Consider the following 14,674-nt stretch of genomic DNA (forward strand, 5'->3'; position numbering starts at 1 on the left):
CAATATCTTCTTTTATATTTTTTTTTTGATATTTAAACCCCATTGCACCACAACAGGGTAGAAGGTATTTCAGTTCCGCCTCGTTAGATTTTAAAAACGTTGTATTTATAGTGATCAGCGACCCGATAAACCATAAAAACGATATCCATATTGATTTTTTGACTTTATCACCCCTTCTCACCCTTTTAGGGGTTAAATTTTCAAAAAAACTGAAACACGTATTCAGTCATATGTCTTAAGGAATCTTCCTGTGAAGTTTCGAATAAAATAGTCCAACTAATCTTGTTTCCCCATACAAACTTTGAACCCCCATTTGACCCCCTTAGGAGGTGAATTTTGGAAAATCCTTTCTTAGTGCTCCTCTACACTATATAAGGAACCTACGTGCCAAATTTGAAATCTCTAGGACCAGCGGTTTCGGCTGTGCGTTGATATGTCAGTCAGTCAGTCAGTCAGTCAGTCAGTCAGTCAGTCAGTCAGTCAGCTTCTTCTTTTATATATTTAGATTGCCGAAATGCTTGGGTAAAATTTTGATTGGTATGTTTTCTATTTTCAGCATCGTAACAATGATGAACTTTTAATATCAAAACATGTGTTTATTTAAATAGAAAGCTACCAAATTAAGCAATTTCTAAATTGTTCTTAGAATAGAACTATTCTCTAAGATCTAGTTATTACCTAGGAAAACATTAACACCGTTGATGTATATCAGGAAGTACACACGTGAATTATGGACAAGCTATTTATGTTTCTAAACCGAAGTGTGAATGCATTAGGCGCCGCGTTAGTGCAAATAAAATGCATAAGATATTGACAGGTTACGCGGAGTCAGTGAAGGTTATGTAATACAAATGTTAGATAAGGCTGCATCAAAAACTTTATGCAAATTCACTGAAGCAAGGATGGTATAATGTGAAAATATCGAAGCAGTCTACAATTTTTTACATAAGCGTTTATGTATAATAGAGCAACGCGTGAGACTGCTAGTAACAGCCTTTACAGGCGACTATAACATTAAGTAATAATTTACAGCGAGAACTGACCTCAGTGTCATCACATAAGGCTGTAAGGCCAGGAACATAACCCATTAAACCTCGGAACATAAACAGCTGAATTGATTTGTAAGACCGCAGAGGTCAAGTCTTTGATGACTAGAAACCACGAGTTGTAAAACTTTTCGCAATAAATAAAGCTTAAGATAAAGTAGAAGTAACAAAACAGATATTCTTTATTACGCTAACAATAATAGTTAAAACGAGAGAACTCATTAAAGCTGTTGTAGATAGGACTAAATAAGACACAGCTGTTAAAAGAAAGTGAGTTATGGCCGCAATAAAAATAGAGAAATGTAGTAAAAACAAACGCGTAAATCCGAGTCTCTGTCCAGTTAATTTTAACGTTGAAGCTGTGCCAAGCGGATGCGATCTTCCGGAGATTATGTCATTGTTATTTGCTGAAGTGATAGTCATTGCTAAGGACAAACATGTTGTTGATGCACTTCTATTTTTATACTACGTAAAAATTGCAATTTATTTTGATGGCATAGATTAGCCTCGAGGAATCAGCATTACCATTATCTTCAACAGTTAACAAACGCCTTTTCACAGTATTGCAACTAAGAGTGCCATAAACGACAATTATAGCAAATAACAACAATTATTAATAACAGCCGCTAGTTACTGTGATTTTATCAGTAGTAAGACGCCGAACAATGGTGAACGACAACTGATAATTTAACAAGATGGTATCTTTATCGATATTAAGGCTTGTGTTGATAAAGTTAAGGTTTATATTGCACTCTCGTTGTACGTTGCAGCGATGCATTCATTCATACCAATTTCGAGGTCGCAATTCAGCCTTGCATCCTCCCCATTGTTTAGCATTTATCCACTTATAGCCCGCATCAGACTTGAGTATTATATTTAACTACCATTACTTTTATCCTCGTGGACGCAATTATATTGAAGGATTATAAAACTGAGTCCTTAGTGAGTCACGGTAAGAGCACGTCGAACCCCGGAAACTGTAGCCTTGAGTGCTATTTTTATATCAAACCATGCAGGAGGTCTGTCCTATTACGTATGGATCTCATTTTGAGATTATTCGCAGCGTATTTTGCTCAGATCAACATATATATAAACATGGAGGTACTGAACAGCAGCGGCTGATCCATACAAGCCGATTCCACAGGCTTGCCTAAAATTGATTACTAGTAAAGTACCTAATGTAAAGGTAGGTTTTTTTGCTGCCTTTTGTTGCCGAGCAGAAATTTTCACCAGTCGCCACTGGTACTGAATTTGTCATTTTACTCTAGATTCCACCCAGTTCTTGGTTCAACCCAAAATTTTGTAGTTGGATTTGCTAAGTATGGGCAAATCACCTAACTCTTCTTAATATCAAAAAGGTACAAATCCTTTTTTCAATACCAACAATATTTTTCTAAAAGCTAGAAAACTTGATATACATTTCAATAATCTTTCACAAGTTAAACATAAATTAATGAGCTTATCGTAACATGGAAGCGGTTTTGCTTTAATCTGCCGGTGAGTTGGCACCATAATTGGTGATAAGACTTATCGCAACGGATGTTTGCAAAGTCTAGTAACTAACACGCGGGAATTGAAAATAACTGGTCGGAGAGATCTTTGCTCTTACAGATGTCAATGATGGTATAAATAGAAATAAGAGGACATTAACACGAATGGGTAGTTAAATCCGTAAGATTAAGACGATCTTCGTCTTAGCAAAGAGGGTACAACTTATGGATTTCAAATAAGCCATCAGAAAAGAATCGATAGTATTAGTAGGTCGTCACTTAGGTCTAATTGAATCCATGATGGGCTGGATGTAGATTGAGTACTTATATGCTGAAGGTTTTCTCAGGGAACTAATGTGTGGGATGCTTCAAAAAAGGAGAACAGATCATTGCGTAGAGTATTTATTTTCCCAGTGAACGATCCTACACAATATTCCAATTTGAAGAACACAATAAGGTAAAGCATTTTCAAATAACATTCTTCCATAGACCCAGTCCATTTACCATGTTTGGTTTTAAATGTGAATTTGTTAAACAGAGGCGAAAGTAGTGAAGTGGATACATTGGAATTGTTACCATGCCTCACCTTCTCTATGGCGGCTAGAGAGGAAGGAAAACCATTCCGATCTTTGTTGAACGTTTAAGTTTTCAAACAAACAATTTCCTGTAACCAGAACTCCACGACCACGAGTGGCGAGTGTAAGGTGTACCGTGTTAGTACATTTGTCCTTTTTAGGGAGCTCCAAAATTTAGTTCTATAAGATAAATAAGTTTAAAGTAAGTAATAAACTCTAGGCAAGTAAGCTTTCTAAATTACAACCGATCAAACTCAAAAAAGATCTTGATACTAGGTAATTAGCTGCATTAGTAATAGTATCTACATTTTGCATTGTAGAATTAATAGTACGAGGTAGGTCAACTGTATTATCCATACTAATATTAGAAATGCGAAAGTGTGTGTGTCTGTTTGTTTGTCCGTCTTTCACGGCAAAACGGAGCGACGAATTGACGTGATTTTTTAGGTAGATAGTTGAAGGGTGGAGAGGATATAGGCTACCTTTGTCTCTTTCTAACGCGTAGTGAAGCCACGGGCAAAAGCTAGTGTCAAATAGTTTACAGATTTGCGCTTACATCAGAACTTGATATTGGAGAGATTTACATAATGACAGCACGTGATTTTACCACACCACATGCGATCCTTTTCTAAAAAATATCCATGAGACCATAATGTTTTGCGTACATTTGTGAGTGAGTCTAATTTAACGCAATGTCCTCGTAAAAGAACAAAACCATATATTCTCACTTCGGGAATAAAATATTCGTAAAATAATATATATTCCACTTTCATTTTCGTGCACGATGTAAAATTTAAACATTCCATCAGCCAAATCGACAGTACCAACAGCAACGAAAATTGTCCATCATTCTTCCTTATTTCTGTACAATAAGGTCTGCTTAAAAACAACTGTGTCGACAGTACATACCGGAGTAGTACGTGAAATGATATTGTCACGTACGAGTCAAGGGGACATGGTAATGATATTATGTAGCGGCCAAAGAGTGCCGTGTCAAGGGTGCCACTGCTATGCGGGCGAGGTTTTTTACAAGGAAAATTGTTTTTGACTTTCCTCAAGTTTGCCTAACTTATTTTTCCTCGAGTTGCATAGGTATTAGTGTTTGTAAAGTACATGAGGCTACAAAAAAGGTGAACCATTTAATAAAATAAACAATAGGTACGCATCATCATCATCATCATCATAAACTTAAGAGTTAATCTCTTGTCGGTGGAGTATTTTCCAGCTTTTTCTATCCTGTGCCAGCTCTTTGACACTTTGATACGACACGGCCCCTACTTTTTTCTTTTATTTGGTCCATGTAGCTGCGTCTGGCTTCTCGACCTCTCTTAACCAATCCGTCCCTCCAGAATGATAAATGAAAAAAGTGGTCGTGTCGCATCAAATGTCCGATCATTTTTCCGCGTCTATTTTCTTGTAATCGTTTTCAGGATGGCTCGTCTTTCATTTACTCTTCGTAACACCTCCTCATTCGTAATCCTGTCTCTCCAACTAATTCCTTCCATTCGAAACCAATTTCAAACGCTTCCATTCTCTTCCTATCTCTTAGGGGTCATTGTCCACGTTTCACATCCATAAAGGGCTAGGTACTCATGCGATACCAAAATTCTTTGGAAACCAAACAGAACACATACTAGCAATTCACAATACGAGAGGGCAAAAAAATATATCGTTGTAATGTAACGAATCAAACTGCACCAGATTCTTCCCTCTTGTTTCCCTTACTTCACTGCCACGCGTATGCCAGAGAAGGATTTATAGTTAATATAAGGCATGCAGTTATAACATTATTTATTATACTGGCGGAAGATATACCCACTGATAAGTCTCTATTAAAATTTCTCTCTCAATAAAGCTTCACGCTCTGGTAAGGCCAAAACCTGTTGAACGTTAATTCAGACCCAACGTCAGATAACATTGAACATAGAAGGTCGCGCGCTGCATCTCGTAATTTGGTGGGTAAACAACGCGTGACATCATACTGCGTAAGTGTGTATTCTATTAATATGTGTGATACGCTATTCTACTTCAGTAGGATGCTAGTTTGTCTTGATTTTCACGTTTAAGGACACGGAGTATGATTTGGAAATAGAAATGTAACCAGCGTCTGATAAACGCCATTTTTATCAAGCTTGGTGTTTTGTCTTTTTTCAACGATTGAATTGATTGGTGTTAAAAAAATTGAAAAGATTTCGGGCCGCATTGTTACTCTGCCGCATTATGAAAATGTTGAGTGAGAGTAGTCCACTATATCAAAACATGGGAACCGACACGAGACCAAACAAATAAAGAATAATCAACGACGTGAAAGCAATACCAAATCTATGCCTCTACTATCTCAACACAATGAATTTCAATAGCTGAGTTGTTGAGTACTGACTGAATGCGTAAAACTACTACGCATATCAAACCAACATAAATAACCAACAATTGCTTTGATGTTTTTGTGTCAATCCGGTATTCACTGCTATATACAATACTCGTCCTTGCTCACCGTACTACTGATTCGACACGAAATTACTCAAGTTGACAATGTACTTTCTAGCTCATGGGTAATCTACTAGTATACCTTAGATCCTATCTTTAGTCATGTCAAAAAAAGGTGGATAAGGTGGTCCGACAAAATTTCACACCTTTGTACATTCATCACCAGGGGGCCGATTTTTGAGTCTCACTGTCACTAAAATACCGGTTGAAAACGGTGAATTGCCTATTATTTTCAGTGACAATTTTCTGAATTCGAACGCCGTGAGACTCAAAAATCGGCCCCCTGCCCTTGCTCAATAATCGGGATTGGAGCATTACGTCGTGTCCTATTGAAGCCAGGTGACCGCGGTGTATCCGTTACCGTAAGCTTGCTAGCTGAGTTAATGGACATTAGGAGCCTATTGTTAGGACTGCAGAAGACCGTGCTGAATGAATGGAGAGCTTTGGTGGACAAAGTAACCGTGGCGACCCTCAGGCATGAGGAACCGCGGAAGAAGAGATAAGGCAAGGGCAGTAGATAAGTGGGCTGGTTTTAGTGGTTATGCATGAATCAGCTTTCCTTTTTGACCTTCAATATGTTGCACTCCATATAAATAGTGAGATGAAGTAACCAGCCTTTATTTTACTGGAATAAGGTTGTGCGAACAAATTACGCTGTGATGGTTCTATTTGTCTAGCTTTTATGGAACGACACGATATTAGACGCCTTTTAAAGAGTCTGTAATAAGTGTCAACTTCTATGTCAGGGTGTCATGTATTAACCTCATAAATTATCTTTCAATGGCTGAACTGTGTTTACATTGTAAATATATTTCCTGCTATCCTTGTCCTCTTGCTTGGTTTATTCATATTCTGTGTTTTACTCATAATATTGTATACTTAATTGTGATGCTTGGAAGTTCAAAGAGCTTTCTAAGGACCCTAAATTCGTTCCGATTTTAGATTTTAAAGTTTTTAGAATCCGACTTGAGGGAATTTAACAAAAAAGCGAATTTTATGAGACTAATGATTACAAGTTCTTTTTTCAGTTGTACGTTACGTTATAAACTATTCAAAATCAAATTCTACCGTGCCTCTTTTTCTATAAATTTTACCATCATAAACTTTAACTCACAATTCGCAAACAACGTTGCAAGACGGTCCACAGATGGTCAGTTAAACTCGCTGTTAGTGCAAATTGATCCAATCATCTTTCCGTTAGCGCCATCTTGAATGACTGTTCCGTTTGAAACATGGCAGTTAATGGACATGCAAATGTCGTGTAATGAAGATGACTACTTATGACAGCCGTGCTCGGAAGTGACTAGGGGATTAGTCTATTCAAGGCTAGTACCTATAATAATTACATCACTTGTAATAGATGTTCTATGAGTAGCCATTCTTGTAATGTTCTGCATAATCTGCATTCCTATCGCAGGCAGTGTTGAGTCAAATAAAAGGTTTACAGATGACAGTTAATTCCTACTTTAGTTGTCTGAGGCCGAAAGTACACTATCATACACGGGATCATATATATGTGTAGATGTAAAACATCAGCCAATGCAATAAATAGCCTTCTAACATGCTATTATAATCTCAGTGGCTAACGAATTAAAGGCCTAATTAGCTTGCATATAATTGAACAATTGTCTGTACAGTTCACGGTTTTTGCAGTAAATGTACTCTGTGGTTACTTGAAGTAATAAAATGTGCATTATATTGCAGATCTTCTTCATTGGTGGCGTTTATGTGCAATCAGGTTGATCTAAGAAGTCGGATACGTAAGTGGATATCAAACAGAATCAGATATTATTCCTTGCACTTAACAACATGACTAAATATGCGCTTGTAAAAGCCTGATTTACAGCAGAATTTACATTAGTGATATGAAAATGGTTAAAGACATAAGATTCGCAACCATAGGTCTCTTCAAATGTACCAAATCAACCCCGAAAACCTTACATTAAGGTCAGCTTTTAACCAGTTCCTCTTCCGAAGATGGTGTTTTGTCATACCAGTTGAATTCTGAACTCAACTTCTCTTAAATAAGGCATGGTTTCAGTCAGTGGAGTATAACAGATTAAAGGGATGACGGGACAGGTGCGGCGACAGGTGGGGGTGTAACGGATTTCACCTCGTGGCCACATGTCGTGACTCATGTGTTTGTTTGCGATCAAGACGCGTTGGTGGAGCCATATAAAGAATGATACAGATACAGGTAGGTAAATTTTCTAAGCAGTACTATAAGGTATGTGAATATTAAGTATTTCCACTTTATTGACCAAGTTAATATGGTGAATAACGAATATTTAAAACTACAACAAGTTTAAATAATTCATTAAAACATGACACACTGCGGCAGGCGACGACATTGACATCTTTTTAAACAATTTAAAGGGAAAACAATGCTGTATTACACTATTACAAGCTCACTATTAATAATTATGACATAATAGGTGCTGCCTATTAAAGCTGCCTTTATAGAAACAACAATGTGTATAATATAAAGGAGATATTTTGAGACAACTATGATATGTGGTGAATAGGGAATAGTTACAACGCAACACAAATAATCAGAATCTAAAAAAATAACCAAAAACACCAACTAAAGGACCAACCAAAAAGGGACGAACAAAATATCATAAGGATAATTGAAGGAAGCCGCAGGCAAAAATGGTTGTCTTTTAGTTGACATTAACGAAGATGATGACGCTCGAAAAAAATACTAATCATGTAATCATATTACACGAGATCGTGGAGGTTCAAAAACATCCAAGGAAATCTTTTATTTGTAAAATAAATACTTGAGTTGGCTTTTCAGTTAGCAACCAACAGGTTTGAAGACTTTGAATTCTTCACGGAAATACCGAGAATCTTTGAAGTTATCGTATTTTTGTTATTTCAAGGAAACGACAGACGCGGGTGAAGTTCAAATAAAACTAAGGTCGATGTTGTGTCATACTATTTTGTGAATATATTAATATTTTTGTGTTTAGTGGCTTGTGAATAAAATACGAAAGTAAACTTGCAACGTATCTAAAAAGGAACAGGACCTAAAAATAAACCACCATATGCGATTAATGCGATAAGTGTAAACTAGACATCTGTCGAAAGGAAGGAAGGAAAATTACACCGGTTCCAGGAATTTCCAAACATTTCAATTCGCAAAATCCTTCAAGCCAGAAATTTGCGTAGGTATCAAAATCCAAAAGATCCCAAGTCTAGAACCTTCGACATCGAAATTTTGCTTTCTGTTGAAAAGTTTAGAAAGAACGGAACCTTGGCCAAGACAGAGAAACGTAGAAATCGCAGCGGTAAACGGAGTGCGACGGAGCCACATAAGCAGTCAGCATGTCGACCGTCAAAATGTACCACGTGCGATGACGGCAGTGTTTAGACTATGTTGCACCGACATTCGCAGACATTTTGTAAGCCTTACTACGAATACGTAAGGACCACCGATGATCAGTTAAAGAAAGTAGCTTTTAATTTGAGTGCATGATTGTTTTGACTAAACTACTTCAGTAGACAGTAGAAATGAAACGAAGGTAAGGTAACCTAGTGGCCGACATAAATAATAGTAATAAAGGTATCGTCAAAACGTATAAAGTAAAAGCAGGCATCGTGCTGCAAATTTTGGGGCCATATCATTCAACGTGTCGAAATTCTAAATACAGATAAGTATTTGTATAATCGTGTACGGGTTCAAAAATAAAAATTTCAAACGAAGGACCGAAAACTGACTCTCCTACTTATTTAGAATATTCCGAGACCTCTGACAAGTAAAGCGGTTTTATTTTTATAGATAAGAAAAATTATAAGAATCTTTCCAAACTTAAGTCAGAAAAGGGACCTAAGCCCTAAACATTGGATTGGATCTTAGGAGAAACAGGGAATAAGCTATAAGTGCGACGGAGCCACATAAGCAGTCAGCATGTCGACCGTCAAAATGTACCACGTGCGATGACGGCAGTGTTTAGACTATGTTGCACCGACATTCGCAGACATTTTGTAAGCCTTACTACGAATACGTAAGGACCACCGATGATCAGTTAAAGAAAGTAGCTTTTAATTTGAGTGCATGATTGTTTTGACTAAACTACTTCAGTAGACAGTAGAAATGAAACGAAGGTAAGGTAACCTAGTGGCCGACATAAATAATAGTAATAAAGGTATCGTCAAAACGTATAAAGTAAAAGCAGGCATCGTGCTGCAAATTTTGGGGCCATATCATTCAACGTGTCGAAATTCTAAATACAGATAAGTATTTGTATAATCGTGTACGGGTTCAAAAATAAAAATTTCAAACGAAGGACCGAAAACTGACTCTCCTACTTATTTAGAATATTCCGAGACCTCTGACAAGTAAAGCGGTTTTATTTTTATAGATAAGAAAAATTATAAGAATCTTTCCAAACTTAAGTCAGAAAAGGGACCTAAGCCCTAAACATTGGATTGGATCTTAGGAGAAACAGGGAATAAGCTATAGTAATCCCATAAAAGATAACCAAGGGATTTAGAAATTCGCTTTCTGCAAAGTAAAGGGGACTATAAAGCTTTATGGATATCATATTCATAGGGAGACTGACTTCAAGGGGAGCGTTGACAAAATATTGCATTGTCCGGTTTTTGCAAGGTCGGTTGCTGTTGTTTTTTCTACTTATAGGATTTATATTAATAATGTTTGTAAAGATCATTCCGGACGATAAAGTACAGAAAAAGGTAAACTAATCAATGTCAAATTTTATGGCATTATGATAAAATCTATGTGAGCATGTCTGGGTAATTCTTGGAAGATTATTCCGACATCGTGGTTGTCTTGTCTTGTTATTTTGTAAGTATTTGTTGAAATGAAATACAGGATGCGCATTAACACTAACAAATATTGCTGAAAATTTTCATTTCATTACAAGTTTTACTCTAGAAGATCTTTGGCCCAAAGAAGGTGGTTATTTCATGGACTTATTTATTAGTAATCTCGTAAACTCAAGATGGTGACAAATAGCATACTTGTGTTGATTAGCGATACGTCGATAAACCAATTTCGCTAATGACACTTTCGTGTATACAACTGTCTTGAGTGGTATGTCACAATTCAATAACAATTCTGTTGAGCCTTTCTGAAGGAAAGTTACTATTATCACAGACTAGTGTTAAGCCAATTATATTATCATTCGTTATATTTTCACGTAGCTATTTGAGTTTGGAAACGACACTATTGTTGAAAACAACACTTAAAAAGGATATTATAAATTTCCTGCCTGCCTGTGCCTGTGTGGTGACGGGTTAAGAATTTCACCACCCCCTTTCTTCCCGTGGGTGTCGTAGAAGGCGACTATGGGATATGGGTTAAATTGTGGCGTAGGCGAGAGACTGGCAACCTGTCACTGCAATGTCACAGTTTCGTTTTCTTTCAACCCCTTATTTGCCAAGAGTGGCACTGAAGCTTTAGTAGTTTCATGTGTTCTGCCTACCCTTTTATGGGATACAGGCGTGATTGTATGTATATATGTATGTATTATAAATTTGCTAACAACGAGCGACGAGCCTCGGTTGACTTGTTATTGTAGTATGGAATGTATGTGGAGTAATCCAGGGGTCTGCTCTAGGATCCAAATAAATTGGTAGGCTAGAGTTTTAACAAAAACCTACCAGTTTTTTCCTGTATTGCAGAATCGAAAGTGAATCATGATTACGATTTTTTCATTTACATACATACAACATACATACAATCACGCCTGTATCCCATAAAGGGGTAGGCAGAACACATGAAACTACTAAAGCTTCAGTGCCACTCTTGGCAAATAAGGGTTGAAAGAAAACGAAACTGTGTGTGTGTGTGTGTGTTTTTTTTCATTTAACCTAATAAAACCCTAAAATCTAAGCAATAAGATCGAAATTAGAAACCTGTTGGTTTAGACGTTTCAGAGACGTTCCTACATTGATGAACGGAATGTTTTTATGTTTCTACTGCTCTACCAATGGTCTTTAGTCATTTATTTAAAATAAATCGGAATGACTATTTACCAAGACAATTGTTATAAAGTAGTTATCCGCAGATACATCAAAGTGAAAAAAAATCGACTATTGTTCGTTTATTTAAACGACCGTCGTCATTTATAGGTCTTTACTGACGTTAAAGGGCCAATCTTAGTCTCTTATCATTGGAAATATGAAAATATGCATAGTAATCGTTCTAGTAATTGTCTTTAGAATTAGAAACGGAAAACGTGCCGTCAGTAAATCTAAGGAGCACGTATTAATTAGCTTCTAGTGTTTCTACTTGGATGATACCTAGTTTTTTACTACAAGCGGTCGCCTCAAAAACCTTGGGCCGGATCAAAGTTAATGATGAGGTAAATGATGATTACAATAGGGATTCCCAGAAGGCCGTGTGTTACCAGTTGTTATAATAATGTATTTAATATTCGTGTCGCTTTTGTACGTGTATTGAGCACGTTCGAAATTCGATAATTACATGATAAGATTGTAGAATATTGAATAAAATCATGATTTTACAATTCGAGTGTAATAGAATTGCGGCTATAAAAGAGGCCATGGCGATAACGATATGGAAAAGGATTACATCACGATGGTCAGGTAGTGAGGTTTAACTTGGTACTTATGATCTTGCTTGAAGTGCTGGGATGCAGTTGTCTGCTAAAGAATGGAGGGGTGATGAATAGAGTACATATAATCATATCATATATAGGGTTGTAAATAGAAAAAAAACCAAATGTTTTTTTTCAGAATTATGAAAAAAAACATGAAAAAAAACCGAGCACCTCGGTTTTTTTTCTAAATATGGTTTTTTTTCAGATGAACAAATAATACGACAATAACGGTTTTTCGTGAGTTGTAACGTGTTTCAATAACAATAACGTACATTTTAATTCAGTATACAAACGTTTATTGGGGAATCCCCGATGCGGCGTGTAGCGTGGAGAGGCGGTGGTGTTGCCAACAGTAAATAGTGATAACTACAAACTACAGATTTCGTAAATGTTACTTTTATAAGACCAGAAATTAAAGTTATTTGATTAAATTCGTTTAATATTTAACATTAAGTCTAAAAAACCGTATAAAAGTATTAACTACTTTGCAAATTTTGAGATTTCGTACTTTAGAAAAAAAACATACTCCAGAAAAAAAACTGTTTTTTTTCACGGTTTTTTTTCATGTTTTTTTTCAAGCCAGAAAAAAAACCGTTTTTTTACAACCCTAGATGATGGACCTAGAATAGCACTGGGCTTAATATTATATTCAGGGACTTTAATCTCCAAATGTCTGCATCCTTAGAATCGAAAGCTTATGAAGTGCAGACTTGCAGAGCTTATTTATTTATGTTTAGATTTGCACATAAATTTGCAGCAGACATAAAACTAGCGCTCATATAAAGCTTATAGATTACTGCAAGATCAGATAGAGCTTTATGTCCAAGTCATTAAGGACTGCTATCGGTTGGATTATCTTCTTCCTGTGACCGGGCTGAAGCTTCGGCCGGGACTTCTTCCGTCCTGCTCCCGTCCCTTCGCCAGACAGGGACGCAAAAAAAGACGGTTACAACCGTTTGCACCATGCAAAGTAAATAATAAAACGAACCGACCCCATCTTGGATCCGCGAGGATGACATCACCGTAGCTTATGATTTGAGTCAACATCATCGAAAACCTGTACGAGTAATATATACGTTTGGCGGAGTGTTTAGCGTGATGACGATTATTGTGTTGCTATGTCAGATTACAAGGGCAAAGTCGACATGACTGAAACACACAATTTACGATAATCGAAGCGAGAAATTGGTGTTCGTTACTTTTAAAAAGCTAGAATTAGGGTGTGTAAAAAACGCACGCTCTGATTCTCGAAAAGAAAGTCTAACTTTTGTTCAGACAGAAAAGTACCTGTTTTCCTCCTGCCACCATTTTGCCGGTTACACACGCACTTGTTGAACAAGACACAACACTAGGACTAGGACACTAGCCGCGTCTGCCTGACGCGGCGGTTTAGTTTGAACTGGCGGCCATTGCTTGCGGGGATGCGCGGGCGCCGGCGAGCCTCCAAGGCCGCGCACCTGCGCAGGGTTGGCGATAGGACCTGCTGTGCTTTTTTAATTTGGCTCACGGTGACGAAGGATGACACGTGCAGTTTTTTAGACTGGTTCGTTACTGATGACGATCGCGGATTGAAGAGGTGAGAGTCCATTTGGCCCATTCAGTTTATCGAAGTTCCAAATATCTTTCAGCAAAAAGTGCCAATACGACCGAAATTGTAATGAACTTTGAAAACTTGGTAGTGGCTGAAGAATTGTAGAGATTGTTGTTATTTTTTCAATTAGATTGAATATTTTGAATTCCGCTAATACAATAAATATGGAAGTAAAACAATTACGTATTCTGTTATTTATAAATATTTTGATTTGATAGCTGGAAAGACGACGCTGCTTTATTATTTAAGGTTTGCCCTCCCTATGCTCCTCTTTATGAAAAGATATAATTTCTTGGAAAACTTAAACTATAAATATATAATATTATAATATTACATCATGTTTGTGAGTAAGTTGTAAACGTAGAAACGACGAATGTTATGTTTTGTCACGGGATTTAAAATAAGTTTAATAAAGTATGGTTTATTAAATGCGAGTTTCTTAGAAAAAGTTGCTTGTTGTCATATAAATGAACTCATTTATATGACAACAAGAACAACAAGAACAAAAAGTTGTCATATAAATGAACTCATTTATATGACAACAAGCAACAAGAACAAAAAGTTTTCTAAGAAACTCCATTTATTAAACCATACTTTATTAAACTTATTTTAAATCCCGTGAAAAACCACAAAGACGACTTCGTCAGTTCTATTTACGAAGCTCCCTTGTCGCACCGTTTAATTGACAGAACATAACATGTTACGTAGCAACTTACTCACAAGATGTAATATTATAATATTTATAGTTTAAGTTTTCCAAGAAATTATATCTTTTCATAAAGAGGAGCATAAAGAGGAATAGGAAGGTAATAAAATAATAAGTGACTTGTGTATTTTGCAGTAATGCGCTGATGATGATGACAAATAAAACTTAGCATTAAAAGCTACATAT

At 36.6% G+C, this 14,674-nt stretch overlaps 1 protein-coding gene across 1 annotated transcript in view; it reads right to left on the minus strand.

The window, feature by feature from the left end:
- Window positions 1–13,622, minus strand: part of LOC125242015 (moesin/ezrin/radixin homolog 1-like) — a 52,338-nt gene extending 38,716 nt beyond the window's left edge. Inside the window, exon 1 of the mRNA XM_048150718.1 lies at window positions 13,479–13,622. Coding sequence (XP_048006675.1) covers window positions 13,479–13,499 — 21 coding nt within the window. The 5' untranslated portion in view covers window positions 13,500–13,622. The remainder of the gene's footprint in view (window positions 1–13,478) is intronic.
- Between the last annotated feature and the right edge of the window lie 1,052 nt (window positions 13,623–14,674).

This window comes from Leguminivora glycinivorella, unplaced genomic scaffold (genome assembly GCF_023078275.1).
Source record: "Leguminivora glycinivorella isolate SPB_JAAS2020 unplaced genomic scaffold, LegGlyc_1.1 Scaffold3, whole genome shotgun sequence".
Taxonomy (NCBI): domain Eukaryota; kingdom Metazoa; phylum Arthropoda; class Insecta; order Lepidoptera; family Tortricidae; genus Leguminivora; species Leguminivora glycinivorella.